The sequence below is a fragment of the Heptranchias perlo genome, chromosome 8 (genome assembly GCF_035084215.1).
Source record: "Heptranchias perlo isolate sHepPer1 chromosome 8, sHepPer1.hap1, whole genome shotgun sequence".
In the NCBI taxonomy this organism is placed as follows: Eukaryota; Metazoa; Chordata; class Chondrichthyes; order Hexanchiformes; family Hexanchidae; genus Heptranchias; species Heptranchias perlo.
In genome coordinates this window covers 60,352,816-60,372,574 of record NC_090332.1, presented here as the reverse complement: position 1 = coordinate 60,372,574, position 19,759 = coordinate 60,352,816, and the positions used below count along the sequence as shown (strand labels likewise).

The 19,759-nt window shown below is 42.4% G+C and overlaps 1 protein-coding gene across 5 annotated transcripts in view; it reads left to right on the top strand.

Moving 5' to 3' along the window:
- dop1a (DOP1 leucine zipper like protein A) overlaps nucleotides 1-19,759 on the top strand; it is a 224,271-nt gene that overhangs the window by 121,353 nt on the left and 83,159 nt on the right. For all 5 annotated transcript variants that reach the window (XR_010963688.1, XM_067989164.1, XM_067989163.1 and 2 more), the window contains exon 20: nucleotides 17,472-17,583. Coding sequence is in view for 4 of the 5 variants with exons in the window: in XM_067989164.1 (XP_067845265.1) it covers nucleotides 17,472-17,583 (112 nt within the window). In the remaining variant the exon portion in view is untranslated. The remainder of the gene's footprint in view (nucleotides 1-17,471; nucleotides 17,584-19,759) is intronic.

The following is a 19,759-nucleotide window of genomic DNA, read 5'->3' as shown; positions in this document are numbered from 1 at the left end:
CCTGTCAGAATTTTATGTGTTTCAATGAGATCCCCTCTCATTCTTCTAAACTGGAGTGAATACAGGCCAAGTCGACCCAATCTCTCCTCATACGACAGTCCTGCCATCGCAGGAATCAGTCTGGTGAACCTTCGCTGCACTCCCTCCATGGCAAGTATATCCTTTCTTGGGTAAGGAGACCAAAACTGCACACAATACTCCAGGTTGTGGTCTCACCAAGGCCCCTGTATAACTGCAGTAAGACATCATTGCTCCTGTACTCAAATCCTCTTGCAATGAAAGCCAACATACCATTTGCCTTCCTAACTGCTTGCTGCACCTGCATGTTTGCCGTCAGTGACTGGTGTACAAGGACACCCAGGTCCCTTTGTACATCAACATTTCCCAATCTATCACCATTTAAATAATACTCTGCCTTTCTGTTTTTCCTTCTGAAGTGGATAACTTCACATTTATCCACATTATACTGCATCTGCCATGTATTTGCCCACTCACTCAACTTGTCTAAATCACCTTGAAGCCTCTTTGCATCCTCCTCACAACTCACAACCCCACCTGGTTTTGTGACGTCAGCACACTTGGAAATATTAGATTTGGTTCCCTCATCCAAATCATTGATATATATTGTGAATAGCTGGGCCAAGCACTGATCTCTGCAGTACTCCACTAGTCACTGCCTGCCACCCTCAGAAAGATCCATTTATTCCTACTCTCTGTTTCTTGTCTGTTAACCAATTTTCAATCCATGCCAGTATATTACCCCCAATCCCATGTGCTTTAATTTTGTACACTAACCTCTTATGTGGGACTTTTCAAAGGCCGCCTGAAAATCCAAATAAACCACATCCACTTATCTATTCTACCAGTTACATCCTCAAAAAACTCCAATAGGTTTATCAAACATGATTTCCCTTTCATAAATCTATGTTGACTTTGTCTAATCCTGTTGATATTTTCTAAGTGTCCTGTTATCACATCCTTTATAATAGACTCTAGCATTTTCCCTACTACGGATGTTAGGCTAACCGGTCTGTAGCTCCCTTTTTTCTCTCCCTCCTTTTTTAAATAGTGGGGTTACATTTGGCACCCTCCACCCTGCAGGAACTGTTCCATAATCTATAAAATTTTGGAAGAAGACAACTAATGCATCCACTATTTCCATGACTACTTCTTTTAGTACTCTGGGATGCAGATTATCAGGCCCTGGGGATTTATCGGCTTTCAGTCCCATTAATTTCTCCAGAACTTTTTTTTTTACTAATACTAGTTTCCTTTAATTCCTCCTTCTCACTAGTCCCTTGGTTCCCTAGCATTTCTGAGGAGTTATTTGTGTCCTCTTCCGTGAAGACAGAACCAAAGTATTTGTTTAATTGCTCTGCCATTTCCTTGTTCCCCATTATAAATTCTTCCGTTTCTGACTGTAAGGGACCTATATTTGTCTTCACTAATCTTTTTCTTTTTACATACTTGTAGAAGCTTTTACAGTCCACTTTTATGTTCCTTGCAAGTTTACTCTCATACTCTATTTTTCACCCCTTAATCAATTTCTTGGTCCTTTTTTTGCTGAATTCTAAACGGCTCCCAATCCTCAGGCTAGCTACTTTTTCTAGCAACTTTACAGGACTCCCCTTTGGATCTAATACTAGGCCTTAATTTCTTTTGTTAGCCATGATTGGGCCGCTTTTCCTTTTGTGTTTTTGTGCCAGAAAGTAATGTATAATTGTTGCAATTCATGCATTCATTCCTTAAATGTTAGCCATTGCCTATCCACTGTCATGCCTTTTAATGAAGCTTCCTACTCTATCATAGCCAACTCACTCCTCATACCTTCGTAGTTTCCCTTGTTTAGATTTAGGACCCTAGTTTCGGATTAGACTACTTCACTTTCCATCTTAATGAAGAATTCTATCATGTTATGGTCACTCTTCCTTAAAGGACCCCGCACAACAAGATTATTAATTATCCCCTTCTCATTGCACAATACCCAATCTCGGATAGCCTGTTCCCTGGTTGGCTCCTCAACGTACTGGTCTAAAAAAAAATCTCGTGTACACTCCAGGAATTCATCCTCCACAGTATTATAGCTAATTTGGTTTGGCCAGTCTATATGGAGAATGAAGTCACCCATGATGACTGTAGTACCCTTGTTACATGCATCTCTAATTTCCTGTTTGATGCCGTCCCCTACATCACCACTACTGTTTGGAGGCCTATAGACAACTCCCACCAGTGTTTCAGTGGGGGAACATTTGGGCAACAGTGATCATAATATCAGATTTAGAGTAGTTATGGAAAAAGACAAGCAACAATCAAGCATAAAAATACTGAACTGGAGGAAGGTTACCTTCAGTGAGTTGAAAAAGGAACTTGCCCAGGTGGATTGGAATCAAAAATTGGAAGGGAAAACAATGGGAGGCCTTCAAGGAGAAAATGGTTCGGGTACAGAGTGGACACATTCCCATGAGGGCAATACCCAACGTAGAAAAGTCACTCAGTACAAATGGGATCCATCCTAGGTTACTGAAGGAAGTAAGGGTGGAAATTGCGGAGGCTCTGGCCATAATCTTCCAATCCTCCTTAGATATGGAGGCGGTGCCTGAGGACGAGGATTACAAATGTTATACCCCTGTTCAAAAAGGGGGAGAGGGATAAACCCGACAATTACAGGCCAGTCAGCCTAAGGTGGTGGGGAAACATTTAGAGACAACAACCTGGGACAAAATTAATTGGCACTTGGAAAAGTATGGGCTAATAAATGAAAGTCAGCACTGATTTGTTAAAGAAAAATAGTGTTTGACTAACTTGATTGAGTTCCTTAAATAACAGAGAGGGTTGATGAAGGTAATGCAGTTGATGTGCATATGGACTTTCAAAAAGCATTTGATAAAGTACCACATAATAGACTTGTTAGCAAAATTAAAGCCCATGGGATTAAAGGGACAGTGGCAGCATGGGTACAAAATTGGCTAAGTGATAGAAAGCAGAGAGTAGTGGTGAATGTTACGCCTCAGCTGAAGTATTGTGTTCAGTTCTGGGCACGACACTTTAAGAAGGCCTTTGGGTGCAGAAGAGATTTACTAGAATGGTACCAGGGATGAGGGACTTCAGTTATGTGGAGAGACTGGAGAAGCTGGGGTTGCTCTCCTTGGAACAGAGAAGGTTATGGGGAGATTTAATAGAGGTGTTCAAAATCATGAACAGATTTGATAGAGTAAATAAGGAGAAACTGTTTCCAGTGGCAGAAGGATCAGTAACTAGAGGACACAGATTTAAGATGATTGGCAAAAGAACCAGAGGCGACATGAGGAAACATTATTTTACACTGTGAGTTGTTATGATCTGGAATGCGCTGCCTGAAAGGGTGGTGGAAGCAGATTCAGTAATAACTTTCAAAAGGGAATTGGATAAAAAGTTGAAGGGAAAAAATTTACAGGGCTATGGAGAAAGAGTAAGAGAGTGGGACTAATTGGAAAGCTCTTTCAAAGAGCCAGCACAGGCACGATGGGCCGAATGGGCCGCCTCCTTACCATACTATGATGCTATTTTCCCTAAGACCATTAGTGATTTTATAAAATCATTACCCTGGCCATAATGAGACAGACTGGAACTCCATAACTAGTGGAGACCCAAGCACCTGCTTTAAATGATTCCCATCTATCTACAGGCAGTGGGGAGCATGAATACCCCTGCATGGGAGCAAGATAACAATAATGTTGAGTTGCCTGTGAGCATCTTGTTTGACCAAAACTCTAAATACACAGGGTGGAGCCCTTTCAGGTCTTTCAAAGATCACATCAGATAGTTTTCGTGGGATCCTTCCAGGCTGCTTCTCTAGTGACCATGGAAATTATCAAAATCTATCCTGAAAGGTTTTGATAGAGTAAATAAGGAGAAATTGTTTCCACTGGTAGAAGGGTCGGTAACCAGAGGACACGGATTTAAGGTAATTGGCAAAAGAGCCAGAGGTGAGATGAGAAATTTTCTTACGCAGCGAGTTATTATGATTTGGAATACACTGCCTGAAAGGGTGGTGGAAGCAGACTCAATAGTAACTTTCAAAATGGAATTGGATAAATACTTGAAGGGGAGAAAATTGCAGGGTTATGGGGAAAGAGCAGGGGAGTGGGACTAATTGGATAGCTCTTTTAAAGAGCCGACACAGGCATGATGGGCCGAATGGCCTCCTTCTGTGCTATAAGATTCTGTGAAACTCAGCGGAACTCTTATTGACGCTTCTACTTCAGCTACTGTCATGAAAAATTCTAACTAAGTGAATGGACATGCTTCATCGACAATTACATACAAGGATCTTATCAGGCTAGGATGGTGGGCTTCATTTACCAAATGCCAGGCCCTTATTAAAACATATCAAGACATTTTCTGAATTCATTTGTTGCGCAGAAGCAAAGACCATATCCTGTCAATGAGACCTACTGCTAATGTGAAGGATGATTAAGTTCATCCTGACCTTCAGCTTGGGCATTGTCCTTTGGGGTCAGGCTGAGAAAGATAGAAGGTTGCTTTGAACTTTCTCATCTTTTTCTTCTTTAATGACAGCAAAATTCCAATACAGATTAAGCTTGTGGCATGTAAGACATGGGTCCAAACAGGTACCCTTCATGGTTCAGAATTCCAAGGCAATCAACACAAGAGCTTCATCTTGCCCTTGTACGAGATCAGGACCAAGCCTGGAGATGGAATTGTGGCAAAGAAGGGAAGCTGTTGCAGGGAGTGAGGTCTCTCGCTTACGTCGACCTGCCACTGTGTATCTGGGAGGCAAATCGGCCTCATGGCAGGCACAATTCTTTCTAAAGCTTCCTCACATGCAAACCTGAATCCAAGACTCCGTCTATTATGGACCTGAGTTGATAAATAGGCATGGTAAGAATGTACACTTAGCCATTGCTCATTGCCTTATCATTGGGTTGCAGAGGTGGGGGGTGACACTTGATGAAGCTCTACACATTCAACTGGTGGAACTACTTTTCAATGAGTTATGGCATGTGTCGATATTGTGATCAATAGGATGGTGGCAATGCATTCGCACATGTACCTGCTGTCTAGCTCAAACCATACTTGTTAGTTGTCTGACGAGCAAATGGTGACTGTCCTCCTTCAATTAGGGGCAAGTAAGCAGGATCTCCTTGGGGTCCAAGGTAGCTCCTAGATGACATGCCTGATGATGCAAGCACAGAACCAAGTAAGCCCTCTTTTTGGCACAGCCGTGATCCAAATTCTGAACCAGGCAGGTCTGCAGTATTCCAGGGCACTGTTAATGATTGGCCAGCCAGCCAGTCAGCCTGCCTCACTAATGGATCCTGGACTGCTAGATCCGCCACAGTGGTCAGATTCTTCTCACTTAGTTCCTAATAACCTTGTTAGGAGGGTATTCCTAGCTGCACAACCAGCAGGTAGCAGTTCTGGTGAGCTGTAAAATTTTAAGCTTGTTAAACTTCAGCAGTACCACTGCTCATACTTGTGGGTCCATAAGCTTTGGCTTTGCTAACCGTTGCCTAAGCTCTCTGCGCTTGGGTAATTGGGAAATGTCCATATGGGGAGAGAGTGTGCATTCATTACTGGGCAAATAGAAGCCCCACAGGAGGATGTAGCTTGTTTTTTACTTAAGAGTTAGAATCATAGTATCTTACAGCACTGAAGTATGCCATTCGGCCCATCATGAAAGAGCTATCCAACTAATCTCACTCGCCTGCTCTTTCCCCATAGCCTTGTAGTTTTCTCCCCTTCAGGTATTTATCCAATTCCCCTTTTGAAAGTTACTATTGAATCTGCTCCCACTACCCTTTCAGGCAGTGCATTCCAGATCATAACAATTCGCTGAGTAAAAAAAATTCTCCTCATCTCACCTGGCTCTTTTGTCAGTTACCTTAAATCTGAGTCCTTTGGTTACTGATCCTTCTGCCAGAGGAAACAGTTTCTTCTTATTTACTCTATCAAAAACCTTCAAGATTTTGAAAGTCTCTATTGAATCTCCTCTTAACCTTCTCTGTTCTAAGGAAAACAATCCCAGCTTCTCCAGTCTCTCCATGTAACTGAAGTCCCTCGTCCTTGGTACCATTTTAGTAAATCTATTCTGCATTCTGCCTAAGGCTTTGACATCCTACCTAAAGTGTGTTGATAGGAATTGGACACAATACTCCAGCTGAAACCAGTGATTTTAGAAAGGTTTAGCATAACTTCCTTTTATACTCTATGCCTCTGTTTATAAAGCCAAGGATCCCATGTGCTTTTTTAACAGTCATATCAACTTGTCCTGCCACCTTTAAAGATTTATGTACACAATCCCCAAGGTGTCTCTGTTCCTGTACTCCCTTCAAAATTGCACCATTTAGTTTATACTAAACCCAATTATATTAAAACCGATTTTAATCGCTCCACCATTGGTGGCCATGCCTTCAGCTGTCTTGGCCCTAAACTCTGGAATTCCCTTCCTAAACCTCTCAGCCTCTCTCTCCTCCTTTAAGACACTTCTTAGAACCTACCTCTTTGTCCAAGCTTTTGGTCACCTGACCTAATATCTCCTTACGCGGCTGAGTGTCAAATTTTGTTTGAAAACGGTCCTGCAAGGAGCCTTGGGATGTTTTACTACATTAATGGTGCTATATAAATGCAAGTTGTTGTTGTATACTGCTGCTCCTAATTCTTACTTCCAAAATGCATTACTTCACTCCTTCTCTGCGTTAAATTTCAACAGCCATGTGTCTGCCCATTTCATCAGTCCGTCTATGTCCTCCTGACATCTCGTACTATCGTCCTCACTGCTTACTACTTTTCCACGTTTCGTGTCATCTGCAAACTTAGAAATTATGCGCTGCATACCCAAGTCCAGGTCATTAACATATATCAAATAGAGCAATGGTCCTAATACCAACCCTTGGGGAACATCACTGTATACTTCCCTCCAGTCTGAAAAACAACCGTTCACCTCTACTCTCTGCTTTCTGTCGCTTAGCCAATTCCGTATCCATGCTGCCACTGCCTCATTAATCCCATGGGTTTCAATTTTACTAACAAGTCCATTATGTGGTACTTTATCAAACGCCTATTGAAAGTTCATATACACAACATCAACTGCACTACCCTCATCAACCTTATCAAAGAACTCAATCAAGTTAGTCAAATACGATTTGCCTTTAACAAATCCTTGCTGGCTGTTATTGATTAATTCATGTTTTTCCAAGTGATGATTAAGTTTTGTCCCGGATTATTGTCACTAAAAAGTTTCCCCACCACCGACGTTAGGTTGACTGGCCTGTGGTTACCTGGTTTGTCCCTCTCCCCTTTTTTGAACAGGGGTGTAACATTTGCAACCCTCCAGTTCTCTGGCACCATCCCCATGCCTAAATCAGAAGCAAAATACTGCAGATGCTGGAAATCTGAAATAAAAACAGAAAATGCTGGAGAAGCTCAGCAAGTCAGGCAGCATCTGTGGAGAAAGAAACAGTGTTAATGTTTCAGGTCGAAGAACTTTCGTCAGAACTGGAAGATGTTAAGAGTTTGTTTTTGAGCAAGTACGGAGCCTGGGAAAGGGAGGGAGGTAGGGAGGGGAGGGGAGGAATGAACAAAAGGTAAGGTCTGTGATAGGGTGCAGGGCCAGGAGTGATTTAAATGACAGCAGGAATGATGGTGCAAGGCAAGGAAGGTGGTAATGGGACAGGTTAAGAAACAAAAGATTGTTCAGGAGTAGCTGTAAATGGCGGCAGCAGCAGAATCATTACCAGCACTAGCTGACCGAAAAAATGGGAGCAGTGGTTATGATCTGAAGTTATTGAAATCAACGTTGAGTCCGGAAGATTGTGAAGTGCCTAAACGAAAGATGAGGTGCTGTTCCTCAAGCTTACGTCGAGCTTCATTGGAACAGTGTAAGAGGCCGAGGTCAGAGTAGGAGTGGGAAAGGGAATTAAAATGGCAAGCGGACTGAGCGGGGGTGTTCAGCAAAGCAGTCATCCAGTCTGCGTTTGGCCTCCCCAATGTAGAGGAGACCGCATTGTGTGGAGCGGATATGGTAAACCAAATTGAAAGAAGTGCAAGTAAATTGTTATTTCACCTGGAAGGAGTGTTTGGGGCCGTGGACAGTAAGAAGGGAGAAAGTGGAGGGGCAGGTGTCGCATCTCCTGAGCTCGCACGGGAAGGTGCCATGGGGAGGAGAGCGGGTGGTGCGATAGCCCCATACCTAAGGTGGATTGGAAGATTATGGCCAGAGCCGCCACTATTTTGACCCTCATTTTCCTCCGTAACCTAGGATGCATCCCATCCGGACCGGGTGACTTTTCTACGTTGAGTACTGCCAACCTTTTAAGTACCTCCTTTTTAAAAATTTTTACCCTATCCAATTTCTCTACTACCTCTTCCTTTACTGCGTCTTCGGCAGCATCGTCTTCTTTCGTAAAGACAGATGCAAAATACTGATTCAGTACATCAGCCATGCCCTCTGCCTCCACAAGTAGATCTCTTTTTTTGGTCCCTAATCAACCCCATTCTTTCCTTTGACTATCCTTTTATTATTTATATGTTTATAAAAGACTATAATGTTCCCCTTTATGTTAGCCGCTAATCTGTTCTCATACACTCTCTTTGCCCCTCTTATTTCCTTTTTCAGTTCTCCACTGTACTTTCTGTATTCAGCTTGGTTCTCTACTGCATTATGAACCTGGCATTGATCATAAACCTCCTTTTTCTGTTTCATTTTAATCTCTATACCGTTAGTCATCCAGGGAGCTCTAGTTTTGGATGCCCTTCCTTTCCCCCTCATTGGAATATGTCCAGTCTGTACCCGAACAATCTCTTTGAAGGACTCCCATTGCTCATTTACTGCTTTACCTGCCAGTCTGTGATTCCAGTCCACTAGGGCCAGATCCCTTTTCAATTCACTGAAATTAGCCCTCCTCCAGTTGACTACTTTTACGTTTGATTGATCCGTGTCCTTTTTCATAACTACTCTAAACCTAATGATATTATGACCACTGTTTCCCAAATGCTCTCCCACTGAAACAAGCTCCACTTGCCCCACTGCATTCCCCAGAACTAGATCCAGGACTGCTTCTTTCCTACTTGGGCTGGAAATATATTGATCAAGAAAGTTCTCCTGTAAACATTTCAGGAATTCCTCCCCCTCTTTGCCCTTTACACTGTTATTTTCCCAGTCTAAATTGAGATAATTGAAGTCCCCCATTATTGTTGCTCTATTGTTTTTGCATCTTTCTGAAATCTGCCTGCAGATTTGCTCCTCTATCTTCTTCCCATGATTTGGTGGCCTATAGTATACACCCAGCAGCGTGACAGCTCCTCTTCTATCTGTTCCTTAACTCTACCCCATTAAATTCTGTCTTTGACCCCTCAAGCACATCATCCCTTTCCAGGGCTGTAACAGTATCTTTGATCAATACTCCTTCCCCCCTCTTTTTCTCCTTTATTTTTCCTGAATACATTGTAGCCAGGAATATTAAGTTCCCACTCCTTCCCTTGTTTGAGCCCGGTCTCTATTGCTACTCTACCATTATCCCATGTGGCAACTTGTGCCTGCTGCTCACCAACCTTATTTGCCACACTCCATGCATTTATGCACATGCACTCCAAACCCACCTTAGTCTGCTTTGTATTTCTCCCCTGTCTGATCCCTCCTGTTTCTGAACTACTCTTTGGTCTAATACTGCTATTCTTTCCCATACCTCTGTGAACCTTGTTCCTCCTCTGATGTTTCATCCTAGTTCCCCTCCCCCTGCCAAATTAGTTTAAACCACCCCCACAGCACTAGTTAACCACACCGTGAAGACTTTGGTCCCAGCCCTGTTGAGGTACAACCCGTCCATCTTGTACATGTCCCAATGCCCCAGGAATCTTAAGTCCTCCCTCCTGCACCATTTCCTCAGCCAAGCATTAACCTGCTTTATCTTACTGCTCCTATACTGGTGTGACACTGGGAGTAATCCAGAGATTACTACCTTTAAGGTCCTGCTCTTTAACTTCCTCCCAGCTCCTGAAACTCTGTAGGACCTCAACCCTTTTCCTATCTATGTCATTAGTTCCAATTTGGACCACGACTTCTGGCTGTTCCGCTTCCCTCCACAAAATGTTTTGCCCCTGTTCAGTGATGTCCTCTACCCTAGCATCAGGGAGGCAATACTTCATCAAAAGCAAAATACTGCAGATGCTGGAAATCTGAAATAAAAACAGAAAATGCTAGAAATACTTAGCAAGTCAGGCAGCATCTGTGGAGAAAGAAACAGAGTCAACGTTTCAGGTCGATGACTTGACAAAGGGCCATTGACTCGAAATGTTAACCCTGTTTCTTTCTCCACAGATGCTGCCTGACTTGCTGAGCTTCTCCAGCATTTTCTGTTTTTATTTAGGCAGCACACCATGTGAGACTCATGTCGGTGGTTGCAGAAACGCCTGCCTATCCCCCTGACCGTTGAATCCCTTATGCCTACTGCATTTCTGTACTTCGCTGTGCCCCCTGTGCAGTTATTTGCCCCACGATGCTCTTGATTTGTTCCAGACTGCATTTCTTTGAGGTGTCATCACCCTCACTCTGTATTCAGCACTGAAAACCGTTTTGTGAGTGCCATGCTCTCGAAGAAGTCCTGCACTGCTTGCCTCTTCTTCCTGCTACGCCGGATGGCCACCCACTTACTCTCCTCCTGAACTCTCTGTGGCTGCAGGTAACCACCTCCTGGAACATATGATCCAGGAAACTTTCGGCCTCCCATATACCCTGCAGAGGCACCAGCTGCTCCACCAGTTCAGAAACCCTGAGCTCGAGCAGCCGAACAAACTACCATCAAAAGTGTCAGAATAAGAAACTGATACGGGGTTCAAAAAGGGACTAAACAAGTTCCTGTTAGCAAGTAGCATTTAGATTTAAATGTTAAATTTATATTTAACATTTAATTCCCTCCTTATCCCTGATGAGTCCTCGCTATCTGTTGATTTCAGATTATAATGATTTATTATCACGATAAATTTTCAGTCAGAATAGTGATGATAATGGGCCAGATTTTGCTAGAGCGGGGCATCTTGAGGCGTGCCCCATTAGTTAGACTTAAAATTGCACATTTCAGTTTTAACATTTTTTGCCCACAAAGTTGCTGGAAGTGTGAGCTGATAACGGCGGAGCGAGGGCAACAGGACATCTGGGACCTTGGTAAACGAAGGGTCCAATAGGGTATCTCCTTAACCAATTAGATTAAAAGATTGAGAAATAAACAGGGTGAATTAGAGTGGGTGAATTCAATGTCAAATCAGGTACAGAAAGAGAAATAGAGAGGGAAAGAAAGATTGGATTAAGAGAGAGAGAAGAAAAGAGAAAGGAAAACTAAGATTTTTTAAAAAATTTTACAATTTTAAAATCTCTAACACTTAACAACCTGAAGGAATGAGACTCCGCACCTAATGGGCCAGAATTTGCTGACAAAATAACAATGAGGCTGATAATTACTAGGCAAAAATTTCTGTGGTGAGTTTAACGGGAAATTAATGTGCAAATGCAGAAACCTTATGAAAAACACGGGGAGGTTAAGCGCAAGATGCCGTTTTTGCAAAGCTAACGCTGGACAGGGTTTTAGATACCAGCCTTTCTACCTGCAAATCTGGTAAACAGAGATACACGTTCCAGATAATGGCTCTGACTGTTTCTTGTAACAGGCAACTCACACATTGGTCTGAGAGAACAATCAAACAATTTGCGCTGACCTGTAGGTTACTTATAGGTAGTCTTCAGCTGGTCGGATTGCCAACTCTTTGCATATATTCCTGGGGGTTTGATCACATGACATCTGATCATGACAGTTGAGGGTTGTCCGCAGTTTGCAAATGATATTCTAAAGGTTAAGTCCCCGATCATTGAGTGAATTTGCTCATGGTTTTGTGCAGCAGTTGTTGCACGTGAAGTTCCGAGAACCAGAAGGCCACCCGCACGCAGGCGAAGAAAGTGCACGGGCGTGAAGCTCCAAAGTAATAAGGCCCTGGGAAAGAATGAGTTAGATTGGGAGATGTAGCGATAAGGATTTCTTTCAACAAAAGGAGGATGCTAGCAGGAGGAAGGGTGTGTAGATGTAACTGGTATTCAGAAGGAGCAAGTAAGTGGATACGACCATAGAGTTATAGAACAAAGAGATCTCGGAGTACAGGTTCATAGCTCCTTGAAAGTGGAGTCACAGGTGGATAGGGTGGTGAAGAAGGCATTCAGCATGCTTGGTTTCATTGGTCAGAACATTGAATACAGGAGTTGGGATGTCTTGTTGAAGTTGTACAGGGCATTGGTGAGGCCACACTTGGAGTACTGTGCACAGTTCTGGTCACCCTATTATAGAAAGGATATTATTAAACTAGAAAGAGTGCAGAAAAGATTTACTAGGATGCTACCGGGACTTGATGGTTTGACTTATAGGGAGAGGTTGGATAGACTGAGACTTTTTTCCCTGGAGAGTAGGAGGTTTAGGGGTGATCTTATAGAAGTCTATAAAATAATGAGGGGCATAGATAAGGTAGATAGTCAAAATCTTTTCCCAAAGGTAGGGGAGTCTATAACGAGGGGGCTTAGATTTAAGGTGAGAGGGGAGAGATACAAAAGGATCCAGAGGGGCAATTCTTTCACTCAAAGGGTGGTGAGTGTCTGGAACGAGCTGCCAGAGGCAGTAGTAGAGGCGGGTACAATTTTGTCTTTTAAAAAGCATTTGGACAGTTACATGGGTAAGATGGGTATAGAGGGATATGGGCCAAGTGCAGGCAATTGGGACTAGCTTAGTGGTATAAACTGGGCGACATGGACATGTTGGGCCGAAGGGCCTGTTTCCATGTTGTAAACTTCTATGATTCTATGAACAGTATTGATGCAGTTGGAAGACAGGAAAGGATGTAATGGAGAATGGGAGGTCAGAGGTGAGACAGAGACCTTTTTGTTGGATCCAGTCAAGGAGTGTGTCAAAGGTTTTGGTGTTGGTAGAGTCTAGAACTGTTGAGGGGAAAATAATTGTTTGATATGAAAGGAGCCAGCTGGTTCCAGGGGTGGGGGAGCAGTCTCACCAATGTAGGCGATGTGGTGGTTTGAGTTTTGTTGTTGTTGGGCAAGGAGGGTGTTGGAGAGAATTTTTGAACGTGTTTTAACTATGGGTAGTGTTTCTTCCCACATCCAACCGAATCCCCTCCCTGTCACTGAAGCACTTTCTAATACCAAAAACAAGGCTGCAACAGTGGTGCTGGATAATCCCAGTGCCACTGAAACCGCTGTATTGTGTGAGCAAGAGGCCGCACGTGCACAGACGCACTCCGGGCTAGCTGTGGGAGCAGCTGCACTGAACCAGAAAGGAGCTGAGAAAGAACAAATTACACTAGATACAGCAACGGCTGTCACTAGGCAAGCTTGCAAATTTTTCACCCGGGTTGCTCACAGCAGGGTCCAGGAGATCAATCATCAATTCCTGGAGACTACCAGAGAATCTGGGAGGGTTGGCAACCCTACCTATTAGGGATGTGGATTTCGCCATCCACCCCCAAGTACAGAAAACAAAAAAGAGCAGACAAAAATTCTCCTAATGTGCAGTTGCAGAAACCATTTTAAAGTTGCTACAATACTGGCCAGCTGTCCATTCCCGATAACACATATGTAGAGGTTTTCATGTTTTGAAATAAGATGCATCCTCACAGGACCTAGCTCTAATCTTTACAGAAAGATTTCGTAATTGCAACAGTTAGACAACGTGAGCATGGTATTTATACAGATTTAGCATATCTTGGTACACCTGAAAACTAGAGTATGAAACATAGAGTGAAATGTTCTGCTTTTTAAAGGCAAAGCAGAAAAAAGTTTCAGCTGTATCACTATCTGCCTGCTTCACACTATATTGAAGTCAAATGAAACCAGTTTATGGAGCAGAATCTTCTTTGGAGAAAAATCCCTGTGATTGATATTTGTTTGGGAATTTTGCATTCAGTGTGCATGGGGCACATTTTAAATGCATTTTGCTGTATCTGGAAAGTAAATGTGTTTATATGTTAATGCAGAGAATAAAACAAATTTCAAAATGAGTAGAGCACAGGTTGCAAATGAAGTTAACAACCTCGTCAATATGTTAATAATATAAAATTGCTTTAGCAATAAATATAAAATGAAACACACTTCAATTTTCCGCAACTGAAGTAAAATGTGCATCTGAAGAAGCAAAATCAAGCTCCTCTACAAAGTCATCAATTTAATGAAGGCTAAGAGCAAAACTTTCTCAATTCAGAAGGTACTTGGACTGAAAGTCCACACCATGCTAGTTATCAAAATATTTGCCACTTCACTTTGCAGTAAGTGTACCCCCGTTCTTGGTGTGAAAACATTCCACAAACGGACACCTAAATCAACAGCCAACATTGCTTGCATATTTTCAAATTTGCTGCGACCCATTTGTGATAACAAACACACACTCGAGCTTAACCTTGTCTCTCGTCTCTTGCAAATTTTGTGCATGAACAAACATACAGCATCAGTCATGCATGGAACAACTCCCAATATTCACTGCACGCTTGTATATGCCATTGTAGCAGTAAAGGAGGAGAGAGTGGCGATATGGATAGAATAAAAATAGATTAAGAGGAGGTACTTAAATGATTGGCAGTACTCAAAGTAGAAAAGTCATCCGGTCCAGATGGGATGCATCCTAGGTTAGTAAGGGTGGAAATTGCGGAGGCTCTGGCCACACAATCTTCCAATCCTCCTTAGATATGGGGACGGTGCCGGAGGACTGGACGATTGCAAATGTTACACCCTGCTCAAAAAAGAGGCGAGGGATAAACCAGGCAATTCAGTCGGCCAGTCAGCCTAATGTCGGTGGTGAGGAAATGTTTAGAGACAATAATCCAGGACAAAATTAATTGACACTTGGAAAAGTGTGGGCTAATAAATGAAAGTTAGCATGGATTTGTTAAAGGCAAATCATGTTGGACTAACTTGATTGAGTTTTTTGATGAATTAACGGAGATCGTTGATGAGGATAGTGTGATTGATATGTATATGGACTTTCAAAAGGCATTTGATAAAGTACCATATAATAGACTTGTTAGCAAAATTAATGCCCATGGGATTAAAGGGATAGTGGCAGCGTGGATACAAAATTGACTAGGGGACAGAAAGCGGAGAGTAGTGGTAAACGGTTTATCGGACTGGAGGGAAGTATACAGTGGTGTTCCCCAGGAGTCAGTATTAGGACCACTGCTGTTTTTGATATACATTAATGACCTGGACTTGGGTATAGAGAATATAATTTCAAAGTTTGCAGATGACACGAAACTCAGAAATGTAGTAAACAACATGGAGGATAGTAACAGACTTCAGGAGGACATAGACTGGTGAAATGGGCAGACACAGGGCAGATTAAATTTAACGTAGAGAAGTGTGAAGTGATACATTTTGGTAGGAAGAATGAGGAGAGGCAATATAAACTAAATGGTACAATTTTAAAGGGGTGCAGGAACAGGGAGATCTAGGGGTGCAAATACACAAATCTTTGAAGGTGGTGGGACAAGTTGAGAAGGCTGTTAAAAAAGCATATGGGATCCTGACCTTTATTAATAGAGGCATAGAGTACAAAAGCAAGGAAGTTATGCTAAACCTTTATAAAACACTGGTTAGGCCTCAGCTGGAGTATTGTGTTCAATTCTGGGCACCACACTTTAGGAAGGATGTCAAGGCCTTGGAGAGGGTGCAGAAGAGATTTACTAGAATGGTGCCAGGGATGAGGGACTTCAATTATGTGGAGAGACTGAAGAAGCTGGGGTTGTTCTCCTTAGAACAGAGAAGGTTAAGGGGAGGTTTGATAGAGGTGTTCAAGATCATGAACGGCTTTGACAGAGTAAATAAGGAGAAACTGTTTCCAGTGGCAGAAGGGTCGGTAACCAGGGGACGCAGATTTAAAGTGATCGGCAAAAGAGCTAGAGGTGATATGAGGAAACATTTTTTTACGCAGCGAGTTGTAACGATCTGGAATGTGCTGCCTGAAAGGGTGGTGCAAGCAGATTCAATAGTCATTTTCAAAAGGGAATTAGATAAATACATGAAGGGAAAAAATATACAGGGTCAAGGGGAAAGATCAGGAGACTGGGACTAATTGGACAGCTCTTTCAAAAAGCCAGCACAGGCATGATGGGCCGAATGGCCGCCTCCTGTGCTGTACCTTCTATGATATGTACACATGAAAAATTTGAAAATTTTGGAGTTCCCCTGATTGCTCAGTGAGCCATTGAAGCCAGAGAGGTTCCTTGGTCAACCCCAATCTGTGCAGAGTTAGCGCATCTGCAGCAGGGTGTCCATAGGAGGCTGAAATTAGCTCAGTCTCTCTGGATTACTGGGGTAAAAATCAACCATGGTTGTCCAACAGAATCATCGATATATAAAATATTACAGCACCGTGTACTGACAATGCAAAAATTGGTTCTGAATGTTGCATTGCAAATATGGTCAGATATATACTTAACATGAAGTTATAATGAAAAGCAGTGAGCTGATCTGAATAGATTTAATGAGCAGATGATGTGAAATACCACTTGAATTTTCTGTTCATGGAACAGAAGGTTTATATTTTTATTGCGATCTGTGAAGGGCCAAGGTCCATAAGTTCAGGATACCATCAAGCTTGAAGAGGGTGAAAGAAGACAAGGTAATTTAAGAGGTTATGGCTAGGTGATCCCTTGCTTGAGTTTTAAAAGCCTTTGGATTATGGAACCAATTGAAGACTAAGAGAGGTAAGGAGTTCCACATTTGAGTCCTGCCAGAAACTAAGTTTAGAACAGAATACAGTACTATGAGTAGGGCCATATGTTTTTCACCAGCTTCATTTGTCACATAGAGTATGTTCCACACAGTCGGGGAGTGAGGGTGGGGGGGCGTTGTTGCTGGAGGGAGTGGGGAGCAGACTGCTAAATTTTGGAACATTTACAAAGTGGCCGATGAAAGAAAACACTTCTCTAGCGATGGGTCTTGATTTCAACACAGCCATAATTTAGGAAGGAGGAACAGAATGTAGAAGGGTGTGCTTGGAGCATAAGAGTAACAAGAGGGAAGTTCAAAGACATATGAATATAGCTGTATCAACAGATAATGGGAAACTTTAAGCTACCATTAAATCCTGGCTTACTCTGTTTCTGTTCAATTCCCTTGATTGTGGTAAAGACAGGTAACAACGATTATATCTTAATTTTGTTAATATTCTAGTAATTTAAGATCTAGCACCAGGATTCCAAATTATTCCTTAAGAAAAAAACATTTTTGAAATATATTGTCAATTGGACTGCAGTTGAAACTTAAGCAGCTACCTAAATCAAGTCAGTGAATGCATTGTTATATAGACCTCACTGTAGTCTAATACTGATTCAAGCTTGTAAGTTATTTTTTTTGTAGCAGTGTTTTTCTAGGTGTTTTGAAAGTGCTAACCTACAATAATGTATTTTAATCTACTTTCTCTGGTTTTCCGAAGGCCCACTTGGATGGCAGTGAGCATCGCCCCAGATATGATTCTCACTCTCCTTGAAGGAATGACCACTATTATTCACTACTGTCTGTTAGACCCTTCCATACAATACCACCAGGTGAGTTACAGATTCAATTACTGGTGTTTTGCAAGCACCAAAAAATAAAGAAATGCTAGCATTGCACAAAATTGAGAAAAATTAAATGGAACTAGAGAGAGATTGGGATTAAAAAGAAAAAAAAGAGAGATGGGGAAGGAAAAGATGGAGTCAGAAAAATACAGCCTGAAATGATGAGGGAAAGAAAATTGCAATATTAGAATTGCAATAAACTGAATGAGAAACCAATGCAGACTGGTCATCCTCAATATTTTTCTTTCTTTTAATTTTTACTTGCCTCTATCCAAAGTTTGGGCACCACAGCATTATTTTAGTAACCAGTTAACTAAAATACTCTTTCTGCCACCCTTTCGGCCAAGTGTAGCTCATCATTTGAACAGATTCCAGCTTGATGCATTTTTGTACCTACTTTGTATTATTGGCTGAGTTTTCATACCCCTGTATAAAACCAATTTCTGTTTGGGAGCCAAATAACTTAATTTCTTCATATTTGTATGCTACAGCTTGCTTAATTAAAGGAATATTCCATGGAAGAGTGAGCCTAAACTCAATCAGTTGGGTTCGTTAAGCTTGTTGGCTATCTGTTTTTGTACCTTTCCTTTCCTCAGTAATATCATAATAAGTGCCTTAATTGGCACATTTCTATTGTGATTTATGAATCATTACAGTGTTTAAATTATGTGGGTAATGTGAACACCTGGATGCTCATGAATGGTGCTGAATTAAATTCATGGAACTGGGTAGCACAGTGAGTTAGACTCTGGGTTCAAACGCAGCCCAGACTGATGGAGTGCCCCACTTCCAGTTGACTGAAATTAATTTAGGCAGTCTTGATCTACAGGCTCACAGCACAAAACCTCATTTGAGGCTAACTGTCCCTAATTGGGTATCTCGTTCAGAGGATGGCTGGTGTTAGAAATGGAAAGTGGAGGCAGTGTTCTGAGGTTGGAGCTGAGGCACATTGCTGAGAGAGTGAGAGAGGGTTCCATCTATCAGCACAAAAATTCACACAAAAGTCAGTAAAAATGTTTTATTTTAACAATATATGCTGACCTAGCTCTTGACAATCCAATGACATTTCTCATTTTGTGTCTTAATAGTTGACAAAAAGCAACATGTTATTGAAATAAAATTTTGTTTCAATTCAACTGCAGCGTTCTGCAACCAGTCTTTCATACCATCCTGGGTCGTTTTTTTTGAGTGCTGGGGTGTTCTGAAAATCGATGTGAGAGGACTGCAATGATCTTGATATGCAGAACACCAAATGGGAAAAGAGAAATATGGGCATAATTTCTTTATCTTAAGTTTTTTTCCCACTTTGTCTAGCCAGCAGGGAGTCTCATTTGCAGGACGCACGCATCAGAACTCTGACATGTGTTGTCCCTGATTTTGTGAATGCTTAAATTTTTCCAACTGAATTTGGAACTAATTACCCCTAAGTTTCAACTTAGCAGGCCCGAGTTTGAATCTGGTCACTGACAAAAAGGTTTTGCACCAGTAATCCCCCTGAGTATTGGGGGGTAATTTTAACCCCTAAGGACGGGTGGGGTGGGTGGGAGGGAAGGTAAAAATTGTAAAAATGTCAAACCCGACCTCAACCCAACCACTTCTGGTTTTAATGGAGGCTGGTCGGGGGATGGGGGGAACCAATCCGCTCTCAGGTGGCGAGTCAGTCACTGAAATCTTTTAAGGAGGCTGTGTGCCTCCATTTTAACACCTTTTTTATTTTTAACTCATGGGGGCCGGGATTCCTGGGGCTTGTGATTCTCGCCAGGTAAAAGGAGGCGAGAAGGGCCAGATCATCAGATGAGTGCCTTTATTGCACTGCTTGTGGGCCAGGAGGAGCAGGAGCCTTTCCTTCAGGCCCAACAAGCTTACCGGCTGCGATCCAACGACCCCAGATGACTGGCCCCCCCGATGACTGGCATCCGCTCCATCAGCTGCTTTCCTGTCTGACAGGCAATCAGCCTATCAATCTCACTGACTGTCACGTGGGAAACCTGCTACAGTTAAATTCACCCGGACATCCGGGAAACCCATATTTCCGGGTTTCCCGTCCAAAAATCCTCCCCCCGCTCTCTTCATGACTCCAAGTCAAAATCTGGGTCTTCAACACAGAGTGGGCACCAGTCTAACCAGCTGCCCAGTGGGTATCTGCATTGCTGTAAGGTTCACA